The sequence below is a fragment of the Microtus ochrogaster genome, chromosome 8 (assembly GCF_000317375.1).
Source record: "Microtus ochrogaster isolate Prairie Vole_2 chromosome 8, MicOch1.0, whole genome shotgun sequence".
Taxonomy (NCBI): domain Eukaryota; kingdom Metazoa; phylum Chordata; class Mammalia; order Rodentia; family Cricetidae; genus Microtus; species Microtus ochrogaster.
In genome coordinates, this window is record NC_022015.1 from 85,946,957 (window position 1) to 85,961,105 (window position 14,149).

General features: G+C 40.6%; 1 protein-coding gene across 1 annotated transcript in view; it reads left to right on the forward strand.

Annotated features, from left to right (window-relative positions):
• Window positions 1-5,350: 5,350 nt before the first annotated feature.
• The window catches only part of Ccdc172 (coiled-coil domain containing 172), a 63,137-nt gene continuing 54,338 nt past the window's right edge, over window positions 5,351-14,149 (forward strand). Inside the window, exons 1-2 of the mRNA XM_013348139.1 lie at window positions 5,351-5,447; window positions 5,642-5,727. Of these exons, the coding sequence (XP_013203593.1) occupies window positions 5,369-5,447; window positions 5,642-5,727 (165 nt within the window). The 5' untranslated portion in view covers window positions 5,351-5,368. The remainder of the gene's footprint in view (window positions 5,448-5,641; window positions 5,728-14,149) is intronic.

Here is a 14,149-nt window from a genome sequence, read left to right on the forward strand (position 1 = left end):
TTTGGAGCCTGTCCTGGAACTAGCTCTGTAGACCAGGCTGGTCTCGAACTCACAGAGATCCACCTGCCTCTGCCTCCTGAGTACTGGGATTAAAGGCGTGCGGCACCACCGCCCGGTACTGTGGCACACTTTTAAACCCATTACTCTGGAGACAGAAGCGGGTGGATCTGAGGCTAGCCTTGTCTACATAGTGAGATCCAGGACAGCTAGCACTATGCAAAGTGACCCTTCAAAAAATGGTAGAAAGAGGAAAGATTGTATAAGACTTTTAAAGTTATTTTTAAAGATTTCCTTCTATTTGTTAATGAATTTTGAGTGTGTACATGCATGGTATGTGTACAAGTACGGGTACCCATGGAGACCAGGGCTGCTGTATTCCCTCTCGGCTGGAGTTGTAGGTGGTTCTGAGCCACCCAGTGTGGGTGCTGGGGACACAACTCGAGTTGACTGTGATAGAGCTGAGCCACCTCTCAGTCCCCGGGTAATTGACTCCTAAAGCCCCTTTACGCCACTAGGGTGCTTTACTCTAGTACTGAAAAACTGTACTAGTTATAAAACAAAGTAAAAAGCCTGTTTCCTAAGGCTTGGGTTTTCAGGTCTGTTCTGGGTGGCGTGTCCTCTCCAGAGAGGTGCTGAAGTCATTGCGTCCAGCACGGCAGAGTGACTGCACTTGAAACTGGGACATTTGCAGGTCTGATGAGCGGAGATGAGGTCATCTTACCCAAGATGACTGGTATCCTTCAAAGGAGAAAGGAGGGAGCAGAAAGGCACACACATGGGGACTTCCAAATGACACCAGAGGACGAGGTGGGAGATCCACGCCCCAAGTGCCCCTTGCCAGCTTGCTCTGACCTGCGGCCCCCTGAGCTGCGCTAGAACAGTTCTCTTGTTCAGAACCTTTGGTGTGGTGCTGTTCCAGGATGCATAGGAAGCTAATATAAACCCTGAGAAACAAATGCAACATTTCACAGAGATTTCTGCTCTAGCGCACACATTGGATACACAGCTGGTTAAATCTGAAGACAAGGTCCATTACTAGCATTTTATTTTTTGAGATGGAGTCTTGCTCTGTAACCATGACTGACCTCAAGCTCCCAGATCTGTCTATCTCTGCCTCCCGAGTGCTGGGATTAAAGGTGTGGGCCATCAGCTTCTACCAAAACTGTATTTCCTTCAGTCACATGTTATCTTAATTCATATTAAAATATAGGATATATGTCTGAGATTGTCTTCAAAGTATTAATTGATAATAAGAGGTTTTAGAGATGTCTACCTTTGATGAAACATGCTCAAAACATCTTTTCCTTGAGGTTTCAGAGACTGAAGAAGCTCCTAGATGATGGGGACGCACATCCTGACTCTGCTGCTTCCTTCCTGCTCCTGGACGATGGAAGAGTTATCCAGCTTTCTCTGCCCAGTGGTCAACACAACAGCGAACTGTTCCCATTGGGTTTTTGAGCTGGTAGTGATGATTCATTCCAGTCAGTGATTTCCATGGTGGTTGGCACACTGTGAGTGCTGTGGTGTGAACGTTTGTGTCTCCATCCCCACTTCATTGTCTTACCCTAACTCCTAAGCTGCTGCTACCAGACGTGACACTCTGAAGAACCTATTAGACCACAAGGGCAGGGATCAAGCGATTGAAATCTGTGTTTCTATGGAAAAGGTGGCACAGTACTAACTAGTCCCACCTGCCTGGTAACAGTGAAGCCCGTAGATGTCTATGAACTAGGAAGCAGGCCCACGCTGAATGTAGAGACACCTTAATGTTGAATTTCAGTGCTTTCAAAATAGAAATAAATTTCCAATGTTTATAAGCTGCCCAGTTTATGTTACTTTGCAATTATAGCCCAGATGAACTAAGACAGCATGCTACTCAATATTCAACATGCAAACTGGTAGTCTTGTTTTCTTAGTACTTCTAACCCAGGCTGTCAATTTATTCTGCAGACCAATATGGACATTCCACTCACTTCCTGAAGCATTAAATGAATCTATATTATATATGTGAAAATGTGAAATACTTAATATTGGTCGCATATGACTTCCTGTTGTTGTCCCTTCTATTAACTGTCTGACTGCCATTTACCTCTATTGGCAAGTCTTCCTAGATGGTCTGCATCAGAAATAGTCTCTCTCCTCCAGCAAATTTGAAAAGCACAGGTATGAAAATATTACATAACACTTATTCTGAAGCTATTAGTGTAAGCTCTGCCCCACTGGGTAGACTGTGACCTCCAGAAGGGCAGGGCTGGCAGCTTTCTAGCTTTGTAGCCTTCTTAATACCCATGAGAGAGATCCAAACTTAGTAGATTCTCAATAAAAGGTTGTTAAACTTAGTTGAACCCACAATATATTTTTGCTTATGGTGAATGCCCTAAGAAAAACATAAAATGAATGAATTACTTTTCTTTCTTTCATGGCAATATATACACCCTGGGCTAGTGGGTATTTGCAAGCCTGGGTTAGAATTTAGGAAAGTCATCCATCTAAGAAAGGAGAAGAAATGCATTTTAAATTACAAGAACAACAGAGCCTTCTATAAGGCCTTCTAGCAAAAACAATTATTGATGTCTGCATGGCCCAGGTGCTAAGTGATCAGAAGCCAATGCCGAGGGTGAGACGCGGTGAATGATCCTCAGTCGCGTTCCATAGGTAGGCAATTCGGTGAAATGTGCACAGATGGAAAGTTTAGGTCTGGGAATCATGTGGGCGTCATAATGCAAATAATTGACTTTCCTTCTGAGGAACATCTGTCGAAGCATCTGAAAGCAGTTGTTTATCCTGCTGCCAAAATGCTGAGAAATATAATAATTCTCCAATGAGGCTAGGACTATCCAGGGGAAGAAAAATGGGTTTTTCATGTAGCTCTGTTTTTATTAAATCTTGTGGTTGTTTCTCTAACATAGCACATAGGAGATATTCAATAATATTTGTTGAATGAATGCTGAATGAAAAGCAGAAACTCATTAAACAGTTGTTGAATGAATCATTTTCCATTTTTAGACTCAGAAGATACATTTTCAGAAAATAGTGTGCCCACAAAGTTTTATCATGTCATATACCATTTTTATTTGGCATAAATTTAAATAATGCCAACCTTGCTCTGTACATTATGGGGTGCAATCAGCATGCATCGCTATAAGAGAAAATAGCCTCAACATTATACAAAATGTATGAATAAAGTTAGATTTTAATATCTTAATGTTACTTCAATTCATTATTATGAAAACGGTAAAATTTAAATTGCAGGCTTACATAGTTATGACTATTTCAATAAACAAAATTAAAATTTAAAATCCAGCTAGTGTCTATAGCTGTAATACATCTAAGAAGATTCCACTAAGATTTAAAAGGCTAGGATGTTCTGGAGTGTCTGGAGGACCATAGAGCAGGAGGATGGTGCTTCTCTGCCTGATCCTTCTCTTGTTCTCACGTGTGAGAGAGGTAGGCAGGCTTCCCAAGGCCTCCCAGAATTCACTCTGCCAACTTTCAGTGCAGATAGTGCATGCTAAATGGCAGACGGAGTTTGAGTGTAACTAGTAAAATTACAGTGCTAGAAAGGCATCATTGCTTTGAAAAACCAGCCTTTCTGTGAGAACGGCTCCTAGGCAAGACCACAAGAAAGAACTCTGAAGGGAGCAATGCTAATTGGTAATGACTCTCTCCAGAAATCCTTTGCTTTTATGGTCACCATGACACAGCTTAGGAACCTCCATGCAGGTGCTCTAAGGAAGCGGTTCAAGCCGTAATCAGAGTCAGCTTTCATCTGTGAATAGACAGAAGAGCTCGTTTCCTTCCTGTATATCTAAACTGTACACGTGCACACATATCACAGAGGACCATGAATTATAGAATCTGCTCACAAAGAGTTACAAATAAAATGGTAAGTCCATTATGCTTATGACGCAATAAGAAAATCACAGCTGAATCCAAACTGAATTCATAGCTCTTAATCCCTGATTTCTTGGTTTCAGTCTACCCTCATGTACAAAGTGTGCCTCTTCGAGAGGCGAGGAACAGGATCCGAGTCCTGAATTGTCTCTATTGCAGGTATCACACCTGACTATGGACAAGTTACTTAGGTCTCTGTCCTTTAATAACTGATTATATTAAGGTATTAATGGGCTATTAGTTAAGTCTTTTGGATGTAATAAAATTTGCTTTTACCTTATTTTGCTTAATTTTAAGCAATTAGAACTAGAAGCTACTTTAAAAAAAAATCTAGCCATTGTTAATTTTACATTCACAATAAAGTCAAATGTTTATCACAATGTCAATATTTTGACCTACCAAAACTGAAAACATTTTTTTTTTAATTGAAAAAAATCTCACTCAAAAGCCCCAAAGGTGCCTTTCACACTTAAGCTTTAATTAGCAACCATTTTGGTCTCTGACACACATTGTGCAGGTATTGAAGCGTTAATATTACCAAGGCTTGATTACAAAAGGCAAGGATTAATTTCGGAGGAGACAAAAAAGATGATGCCCTGATTACAAAGGATGATTAAGGGGGAATGTCAGACATTGTACACCTGTAGGAGTCTTTGCTAGCCCCCGAGGGTGAGACTTTGCAGAAGTTGATATTTAAAACCCCGGGTCCTTTGCACTTTATAACACCGGTGTCTGTGACTTGCACACTGGGCTTCCCAGCTCTATCAAAGGTCCAAACCCCTGAGCGCAGAATGGCTACACATGGTCCCACGGCGCTCCTGTAGTTCACTTCTCGCGAGACCAGCACGAGGCTTCTCCTCCTGGGTTTAGTTCTCACGAGGCCAGCACGAGACCCAACACGAGGCCTTCTCCTCCTGGGTTTAGTTCTCGCGAGGCCAGCACGAGACCCAACACGAGGCTTCTCCTCCTGGGTCCAGTTCTCGCGAGGCCAGCACGAGACCAGCACGAGGCTTCTCCTCCAGATTCCAGTTCTCGCGAGAATAGCAAAGAGGCTAGCACGATGCCTTTTCATCCCAGGTCCAGTTCTCGCGAGTCCAGCACGAGGCTTCTCCTCCCGGGTCCGGTTCTCACGAGGCCATCACGAGGCCAGCACACCCGAGGGGAAGCTCCCTGGAGAGGAGAGGGGAGTTTCGCTCCCCAGAGGCTGCTGCCCTCCCCCTTGGCTTCTCGGGGCAGCTGCGTCCACCACAGATGCAGGCAAGGCTGGCAACCCTCAGGGCATGGCGGAGAGGACTGAGGAGCAAGGCCAAGGCCCTGGCCTCCGCCCTGCCAGCCCGGCCTGCGCAGGCATGGGTACTGCGGGCAGCCCAGCTGGGCACCGCCCTGGAAGCCTTCTTGCTTGTGTTTTCCAGGATCCTCAGGCTCCGGTATAAAATATTTAAAGGCGCACGAAGGATCCACATGAGCCGCTGAGATGAGTCTGGAGTCATTGTTTGAGCACATCATCTTCACTGAGCACCAGGCAGAGGAGAGCCGCAGGGCGCTGCGGGAAGGTCAGGGGTCCTGCCCTATGGGGCCTTCTGGAGCGGGGTGTCAGGAGCAGAGGAGGGAGGGGAGGTCAAGGAGGGGAGTTTGCAGTCTGGAGGGAACGACAGTTGAAAAGTTACATGCCAACTGCTTCTGAGATGGAGACTTGAGACTCAAGGTGCATGTGAGTTAAGATTTTGTGCGCGCGTGTGTGTTGCAGTGAGATCAGAAATTACCAGATGTCGTGGGAGGATTAAGAAAGCGACAGAGGATCTCAATGAAGAGAAAGTCAAGTTGGAATCAAAGGTAAGGATGCGTAGAGCGTGCTAATTAGTGCTTGAGAAGATCTGATCTTGGCTGTGGGAAACTGTCACTATTTACTTTACCCTTCAGCCAGGAAACTCGAGAATTAGATACTCTAGTTCTGCATTGTCTAATATTTAATGTTCTGAATCCGGCGGTATCTTTAGTTTTTAATAGGAAGTGGCCCCAAGGAAGCCAGCCTTAAATAACGAATTCATTGTCCATTTTGTGTGATGGTTAATGTTTATAAGAGAACACAATGTCGTTGAAAGAATAATTGTTCAATAAGTAGTTAGTGCAGCATATAAATTTTAAATGCTAAATAATTTAAGTATGCTGTGTGGATGTAATGGATTGCGTGTATCTTTCAATGCGTATTGCCTTTCTGCTTCTCAGTTCACTACCACATTTTTGGACATGCCTCATCTAAAAATATCCTTTTCTCGCTCTCATTTCTCCTTCTGATGCCTTTGTAAAGTCCTGGGTTTTAAAGAAATTGAACCAAGAGAATCTGCTAGCTTCAGGAAAGATTCTGAGCTCTGGGTAGAATTTCGGGGAAGCAAAGAGATGTAGTAGAAGAAACCTTGTAGCAAAGGGAGGGCCAGATATGCCCCAGGAACATTGAGGGAGGACTCTAGACCCCAGCCGAGGGCTGGTGCATACAGTAGGAGGAAAGTGATTCTGGATTTGACCAGAGAGGGGCAATAAAAGTGCTGTTAGGGGGCTCTTTGCACCCTGATCACGAAGATGGGGACAGATAGTGAAGATGGTGAGACCACATGGTGCCCTCACTCTGGGTAGGAGGACACAGATGTCCAAGATAGTGTTCCAACACTTAAAGATTAACTACGCAAGCAGTGTGCCTAGTCTGTTTACGTAGTTACTATACTTTTGTCTATAAAATATTCATTTTCTTACATACTGAATATAAATTTATATGTAAATTAAATATAAATTTGTAAATGATCACTCTAATTTAGCTTACAATTGTGAAGAATTTTAAGTTTTCTGTGAATAATGTAATTCTGGAGGCTTCATCCCCCAGTTAGTATCCATTCTTCTTTCCCCATTCTGCTCATACATCATAAAGTCCTCCCTGGATAGCTATGTAAAATTCCTCTACCAATCATCAGCACAGACTCATGTTTTCAGTCTTTGAGAGGAACATTTTTAGATTTATTTTTCTTATCCACCTTTATTCTCCTTGTGTTTGTTGCTTAAAAACATTGTATGTGTGTGTGTTCATTACTAAGAGTGTAAGAGTAAGGAAAGAGCTATCTTAATTTCACAAATTTGTACATGTTTGTGGGTCCATGTGTTTTTTACATACATTTTATTATGCTCAAATCCAGGTTAATGTGTGTATGCCAACATTTATCTTCTCTTTGTGGTGAAAATATTACATATCTTTGAATCGTTTAGTGTATTTATTAGCTATAGTCACCATGCTGTGCAGTAGAATCCCTGGATGCATTCCTCCTAACTGTGAGTACTGCGCCACCCATCAGTCTGTCCTTGCCTCCCCTTTCAACCAGAAGAGACTGTCTTTGAAAATATAATTTGGGGCTATTATTCATTGAGCCCTTAGCTCTTGTTTTTCCTATAATGAGAGAGAAAGTAGCGTGCAGGGACAATGCCCAAAGCTGGTGGGATGGGCAAAACATGGAGTGTCGTGATGTAGCTGTCTTTTCCTTCAAGAAAATTAAGATAATTTGAAAGTTGGCAAATAGAAGCCAATGAAGAAAAGGGTCACAGAGAGAAAGAGAGACAGACAGACATCACCACCTCCATACTCCCTGCTCTTGGCTGCTAATAGTGCTCATGTCCTGGGTACTGTCCAAAGACCACATCGACTCCTTTAGTTCTGGCAGTCACGCTGAGAGGAGGAGCCGTCATTCCACTTCTGTAGGTGAAGAAGCTGAGTGTTGAAACGACCTGTCTGTAACATATAATATAAAACTAAAATAACTACCACAAAAGACACAATTGATTAAGGAAAATATAACTCTATTAAAACAGATTCTTGAGCTCATCCTGATCATTCTTTCATGACATGTAGTAATGCGTCTGAAGCTTTGCATTAGGGGCAATATTCTTTAAAGGTTACCTCTGTAAGTTTTTGTATAAAGTGCATTTTTTTCTGGGATTGTTGAAGATATTGTCCTGACAGCAGATAGTAAATATTTTATTTTAAATGTTTTTTTTCCTTTGTAATGTTTCTTTTGTAAGACAAATTATTATTTTTTGTAATACTTTCTTTGTTAGCTACCTGTTTTACCTGATAATGGAAATGTGGTGTTGACATCTACACACACTTAAAGAAAATGTTGATTTAATTGTTTGTGCCAGAGAAAACACAGCAAATCTCTAATATTGTTTAAAAGCATTCATTGAAATTACTAATTAATTTAGGCTCATAAATGTCCATTGCTTTTTAACCAGCTCATATACATGGGTAATAATCTAATTGTATCTTACTAATAAAACTAGCATATGAGGGTCACAGTTCATGCAACATTAACTTGTAGTTGAGGTAATTTGATTTATAATTAGAGTCAAGATGGTGTGTATATATAAAGATTTTAAAGTGGAATTAAGATTATAATGTAAATGAATAATGGGAAGAGCTAAAGTAGTAATCATAAATTGATTCTCTGTTTCTTTTTTAATCAGAGTTAATTATATGTCTGCCAATAACAATGAAAATACATTTACTTGAATATTTGACTTGGTGCTTATTGACCCATTTATCAAACAGAAACAGCATGAAGAGAAGCTAGAACATGACTTCACTAGAGCAATATTTTAGCTCTTGTATATTTGTATATTTAGAAACTATTTGGTCATTTATTTAGGAAATTGCATGTGGTCAAAAATATATTCAGAAGTACAGTATTCTTTTTTCCCCTAATCTATGGAACCTAGGTAGCATGTAATTAGAACTTGAATGATAGCATTTGCCTTTCAGGACTGGATGAGTCTTTTAAAAGTCTCAGGTTGTATGAGTGAGTTGGGCAGCTACAGTATGCCCAGTTACGCTCAGTATGTGAAAGCAGAAGCTGGGAGAATGCTGTGGTTGCCTTAACGTTCACTGGTCAGTGGAAGGGTTTGTAGTGTGGATGTCAGAGGAACTAAAATTAAGGCTTAGAGAATTGGCGTAAATTCTTAGAAGCAACCCATTGAGTTTCTTATGTGTAAAAAATGGCATGTAATTATAGTTTGGGTAGTTTTTATAAACATATAAAACCCAATACTTCTCCATACTCCTGTGAGATGGGTAAATGGAGGAAAGGATTAGACTAATTATCATATATTATTAAAACAGAAGGTTTTAGTTGAGGTGATTTGTTTTCTTTTAAAAAATGTGTATTAAAGAAAATTTTTATCTTATACTGCTTATACTTTTTTAATTGATAAAATTTACTTAAAGACATGGATGAAAGAAGACTCTTGTTAGCTCATTGCACAACAGAGATTCTGCTGAAAAAACAAAATAGGCTCATGTAACTGGAGATTCATGACTTTCTCAGCTGTCCTTGCATCAGGCCACCAATAGCAAAAACCCTGCCTTTGTGGGCTCACTGAACAATAGTTGTTGTTGTTTCCACATGTGCTAGAGGTCTGAAAGGGTATTACAGACCATTTATGAAAGCTCAATTATTGGCTTGTTCTTGTTCTGTATTTGTTGCCATCGTCCTTCTCTATTCCATGCATCCTTCCGGAGCACTGTTCTGGTCCTCGACAGTGTTCCTGAAGCTTGAAGGGAGAAGGATGGAGACCAGTAGTTGCTGCTCTGCTGTGCAGCCCAGTGTCTGAGGGTTTTAGGAGGAAAGTCCTCAAACATTTCAACCTGCAGCGTAAGGGTCAGAATTTAGTATTCAGCATTGGCAGGGGAGTCTGGGATTTTGTTTGGTTTAATAGGTAGGATCTCAATCTATACCTGGGGTTGGCCTTTAAATCTGCATCTATCCTAGGCTGTCCTTGAGCCCTTGATAATCCATGGTGTAGGAGGTTCTTTTTTCCATGTGTTGCTTTCATTTATGAATAAAGAAAGTGTCTTGGCCAGTTGATAGGGCAGAACGTAGGTAGGCAGGGAAGACAGAACTGAATGCTGGGAGGAAGAAGGACTCAGTCAGCAAGATGCCATGGACCCACCGCCGGAGATAGATGTGCTGAGATTTTGTTGGTAGGCCAGGACCTCGTGGTGATATACAGATTAATAGAATTGGGTTAAACTAATATGTAAGAGCCAATAAGAAGCTAGGGCTAAGGGGCTGAGCAGTGTTTTAATTAATACAGTTTCTGTGTGATTGTTTTGGGGCTAAGCGGCCGGGCGGTCAGAAACCAGCAAGCAGGCCCTCCTGCAGATCAATCCACTGTCTCAGCCTCTTGCCCCACATTGTCTCTTAGCTAAGAATGAATCACTCTACGTGAATACCTTTAAAGCCTTTCAGGATATAAAGTGGATTTTTTTTGAATAAAGATTAGTAGTAGTTTGGGATGCCTGGAGAAAGCCCCAAAACGGGGTCAAAGACAAACTAGGTTCCTATTACAAGGAATAATAGTTTCTCAATCCCAGGTGTCAGATGTTAGTTAACATTTCTGTTGGGAGTGTAAACCTATACAGCCTCTTTGGATGTCAGTATGGAGATTTCTCAGAAAATTAAGAAACAACCTTCCTTAAGATCCAGCAATACCACTTTTGGGTATATACCCAAAGGATGTTCAATTGTACCACAAGGACATGTGCTCAGATATGTTCATAGCAACATTGTTTGTCATAGCCAGAACCTGCAAACAACCTAAATGCACCTCAACCGAAGAGTGGATAAGGAAAATGTGGTACATTTATACAATGGATTACTACATAGTAGAAAAAAAATGACATCTTGAAATTTGCAGGCAAATGGATGGATGTAGAAAACATCATATTGAGTGAGGTAACCCAGACCTAGAAAGACAAATATCATATGTGCTCACTCATAAGTAACTTTTAGACATAAGGCAAAGAAAAACCAGTGTACAATTTACAATCCCAGAGAACCTAGACAACAATGAGGACCCTAAGAGGGACTTACATAGATCTAAACTGCATGGGACTTTGCAAAAGACAAGATCTCCTGAGTAAATTGAGAGCATGGGAATCATGGGAGACAGAAGGGCAGGGGAAAGAGAGGGAGGGGAGCAGAGAAGAAATATATAGGTCAATAAAATCAATAAAAAATAAACAATAACTTGAAAATAATTCATCTTCAAAACATAAGATGCTAAAAAGCAACCCACAGAAGCTATGTAAGTACAAGAGCACCAAATATATGGAGCACAAGTCTGCCATGTGAGGTTATGTAAATATAGTTAACGTATAATGACATTCATGGGATGATAAATAGCACATCAAGACAGTGATTGTCCCTGTTAGGGGTGGCAGATAGCTGTAATCAGGGAAGGGTGTACAGGGCACTGAAGCTTTTGTGATGACCTTTTTTCTTAAGACAAGGGTGAGAACACAGCTGCTAGGTCACTTTACAAAAAAAAATTACATCCCTTAAAGTTAGAAAGCAGTGATTTATAATCTTTTCACAAGGTTGTGCTGTGTTCATTGATGGTAGAACATTTTCATCTCCCCAGAAAGAAGCACTGCGTCTGTTAGCAGCCACTGCATAGTCCCTAAGCTCCCAAGGCTCACCAGCCCTGCATCCTAGGCCATGAACTTCTGTTGCCTGTGGAAATGGTGTTCAGATGTAGGTGCACATTTTGTGACTCACCTGTGTCTCACCGCATAGTCCCTAAGCTCCCAAGGGTCACCAGCCCCACATCCTAAGCAGTCCACCTCTGTTGCTGTACAGGTGTAAGAGCACAGTAGTAATATTTTGTGACTTACCTGTGTCTTCTACAGTATTTCTAGACTCATCCATGCTGTAGCATGATAAATGGTATTCATTTCCCTTTTGTGGGTGAATAATGTTCCTTATGTCCACACACTATTTTGTGTGTTTATTAGTGACCATTCAGATTATTTAGTTGTTTTGAATAGCATTGCCATGAATATTTGTTCATAAGTATTTGAGTAAACATATATTTTCAAATCTTTTTGAGTACTCTATCTAGGAGTGGAATTGGTAGGGCATATGGGACCTTTGGACTGTTTCCTATTTGATATATTTTTCTTTCAGGAAATGTGAGATGGTTTTCACATCAACTACACACTTCTGAATTTATACCAGTGTGTGTGAGGGCTCCATGTCCCTGTCCTTGTCAACACTTGCTACTTTCTACTTCACTGGGTTTTCAAAAAACTGTATTCCTGCATGCGTAGTGTGGTGCTTTATTGTGGATTTTATTTTTGATTCCTAAATTACACTGACTGAAGACCCTTCTAGGTGCTAGTTAACAATTTGGAATACTCATTTTTGACATGGGCTCCTGATAAATATCATATATATGTATATATACACACACACATACAGTACCTGATAAATGCTTGTGACTGGTTCTTCTGTAAGTGGCCTGGCCTCTATAATGTTATATTTCCTTTTTATGGTCACAGAACTAAAATTATTGCCTTCAAATTAAAGAAAATATATATAGCATTTATTGGACGACTTCTTTTTTTTTTTTTTTTTGGTTTTTCGAGACAGGGTTTCTCTGTGGCTTTTGGAGCCTGCCCTGGAACTAGCTCTGTAGACCAGGCTGGTCTCGAACTCACAGAGATCCGCCTGCCTCTGCCTCTGCCTCTGCCTCCCGAGTGCTGGGATTAAAGGCGTGTGCCACCACTGCCCGGTTATTGGACTTCTTCTTAGTGCTGTCTTCATGACTTGGAAAAATCCAAAGAATATTTAGAATAACAGTTTAGATCAGACTATATAAACATGCACATTAGCTCTTCTGATGCAGTAGATTGTAAGTCATCCAAGTGGAATGCTTAGTAGCTTGTATCTATAGAGTAGAAAATCCACTCAGCTGTTCCTAATTGTAAAATCCAGGATTCTGCTACCACTCCTATTTTCAAAAGAAGTATCTAAATAAATTATATATCAAGCATCAGACATGGTTTGAACAGAAAAATTTATCTCCTTGAACTAGGAGGAAAATACTTTAAAGTTTTGCTTCAATTTGAGAAAATGTTAGACTCAATTTGAGTTTGCAGCCCCATGAGCTACAGCACTGAAGAATACCCTTTCAGATTTACTTATGATCTATGAGTTTAGAAAAATTATGATTTTCAAATCTCCTGAGAATCTACAGTCATTCATAAAACATTCACTGTACAACCTCTAAGTCACACTGTGATTGGTAAATAAATTACGATACCATCATTTGTCTGTTTGTCTGTGTATGCATGCATGTGTGTATTGCTGTGGAGACCAGAAGAAGGCACCCGGAGTGGAGCTGCAGTTATAAGTGGACGTGAGCAGCCTGACTTCTGTGCTGGAAATGCAGCTATCTCTTCAGCCTGTGATACCTTTCTTAATAATAACTTCAGTTCTCTAATGCCAACTGTAAACTCAAGACTTCTGAGCTTCTCATGGAACAAAATTAGTTTTTCGTATAATTCTTCAAAGAAAGCCTTATGCTTGTCATGAGAATTATCAAAAACTTGGAAATAGGCAAGAGGAGTGTGGGTTCTAGGAACTGAAATCAGGTCTACTGCAAGAACAGTATTTATGATGGGGGAGCCCCTCTGTGTGCTGTGATTACCATTAATGAATAAAGAAACTGTTTTGGACCTATAGCAAGGCAAAACTTAGGTAGGCAGGACAAGCTAGACTGAATGCTGGGAGAAAAAAGGACGGAGTCAGAAGCTATGGATTCTCCGGAGACAGACACTGGGAACTTTAGCTGGTAAACCATAGCCACTAGGCGATAAACAGAATAATAGAGATGGGTTAGTTTAGGATACGAGTTTAGGCAGAAATACGCTTAAGCTATTGGCCAAATAGTATTGCAAATAATATTGTTTTCTGAGTGGTTATTTTGGGGCTAAGCGGCTAGGAACCAACAAGTGGCACCCTCCTCCAACAACTTTAAGCTTCTGAAACATCTCTCCAGCCCCCTGGATTTATACATTTTTTTTACATTACTTAATACCTGCCTATTTTCTTCAAATAATTTTCTGTTTATTATACTTAGGGCCAAAAGCAATTTTTGTAGCTGCATAGTATTCCAATAAATATTGTGCTGTATTTTAGTTAGCTGATTTTCTACTGATAGTATTTACTGCTGTATTAGTAAATTCTGCTTTTTTTTTTTTAGGAGAACACAACTCAAATTGATGTATCAACAAAGACATATTTTTAAAGCTTTTAAGACATTGGTATGGATTTTAAGGTCAATTTTTTTTTTTTTGGTTTTTCGAGACAGGGTTTCTCTGTGGTTTTGGAGCCTGTCCTGGAACTAGCTCTTGTAGACCAGGCTGGTCTCGAAC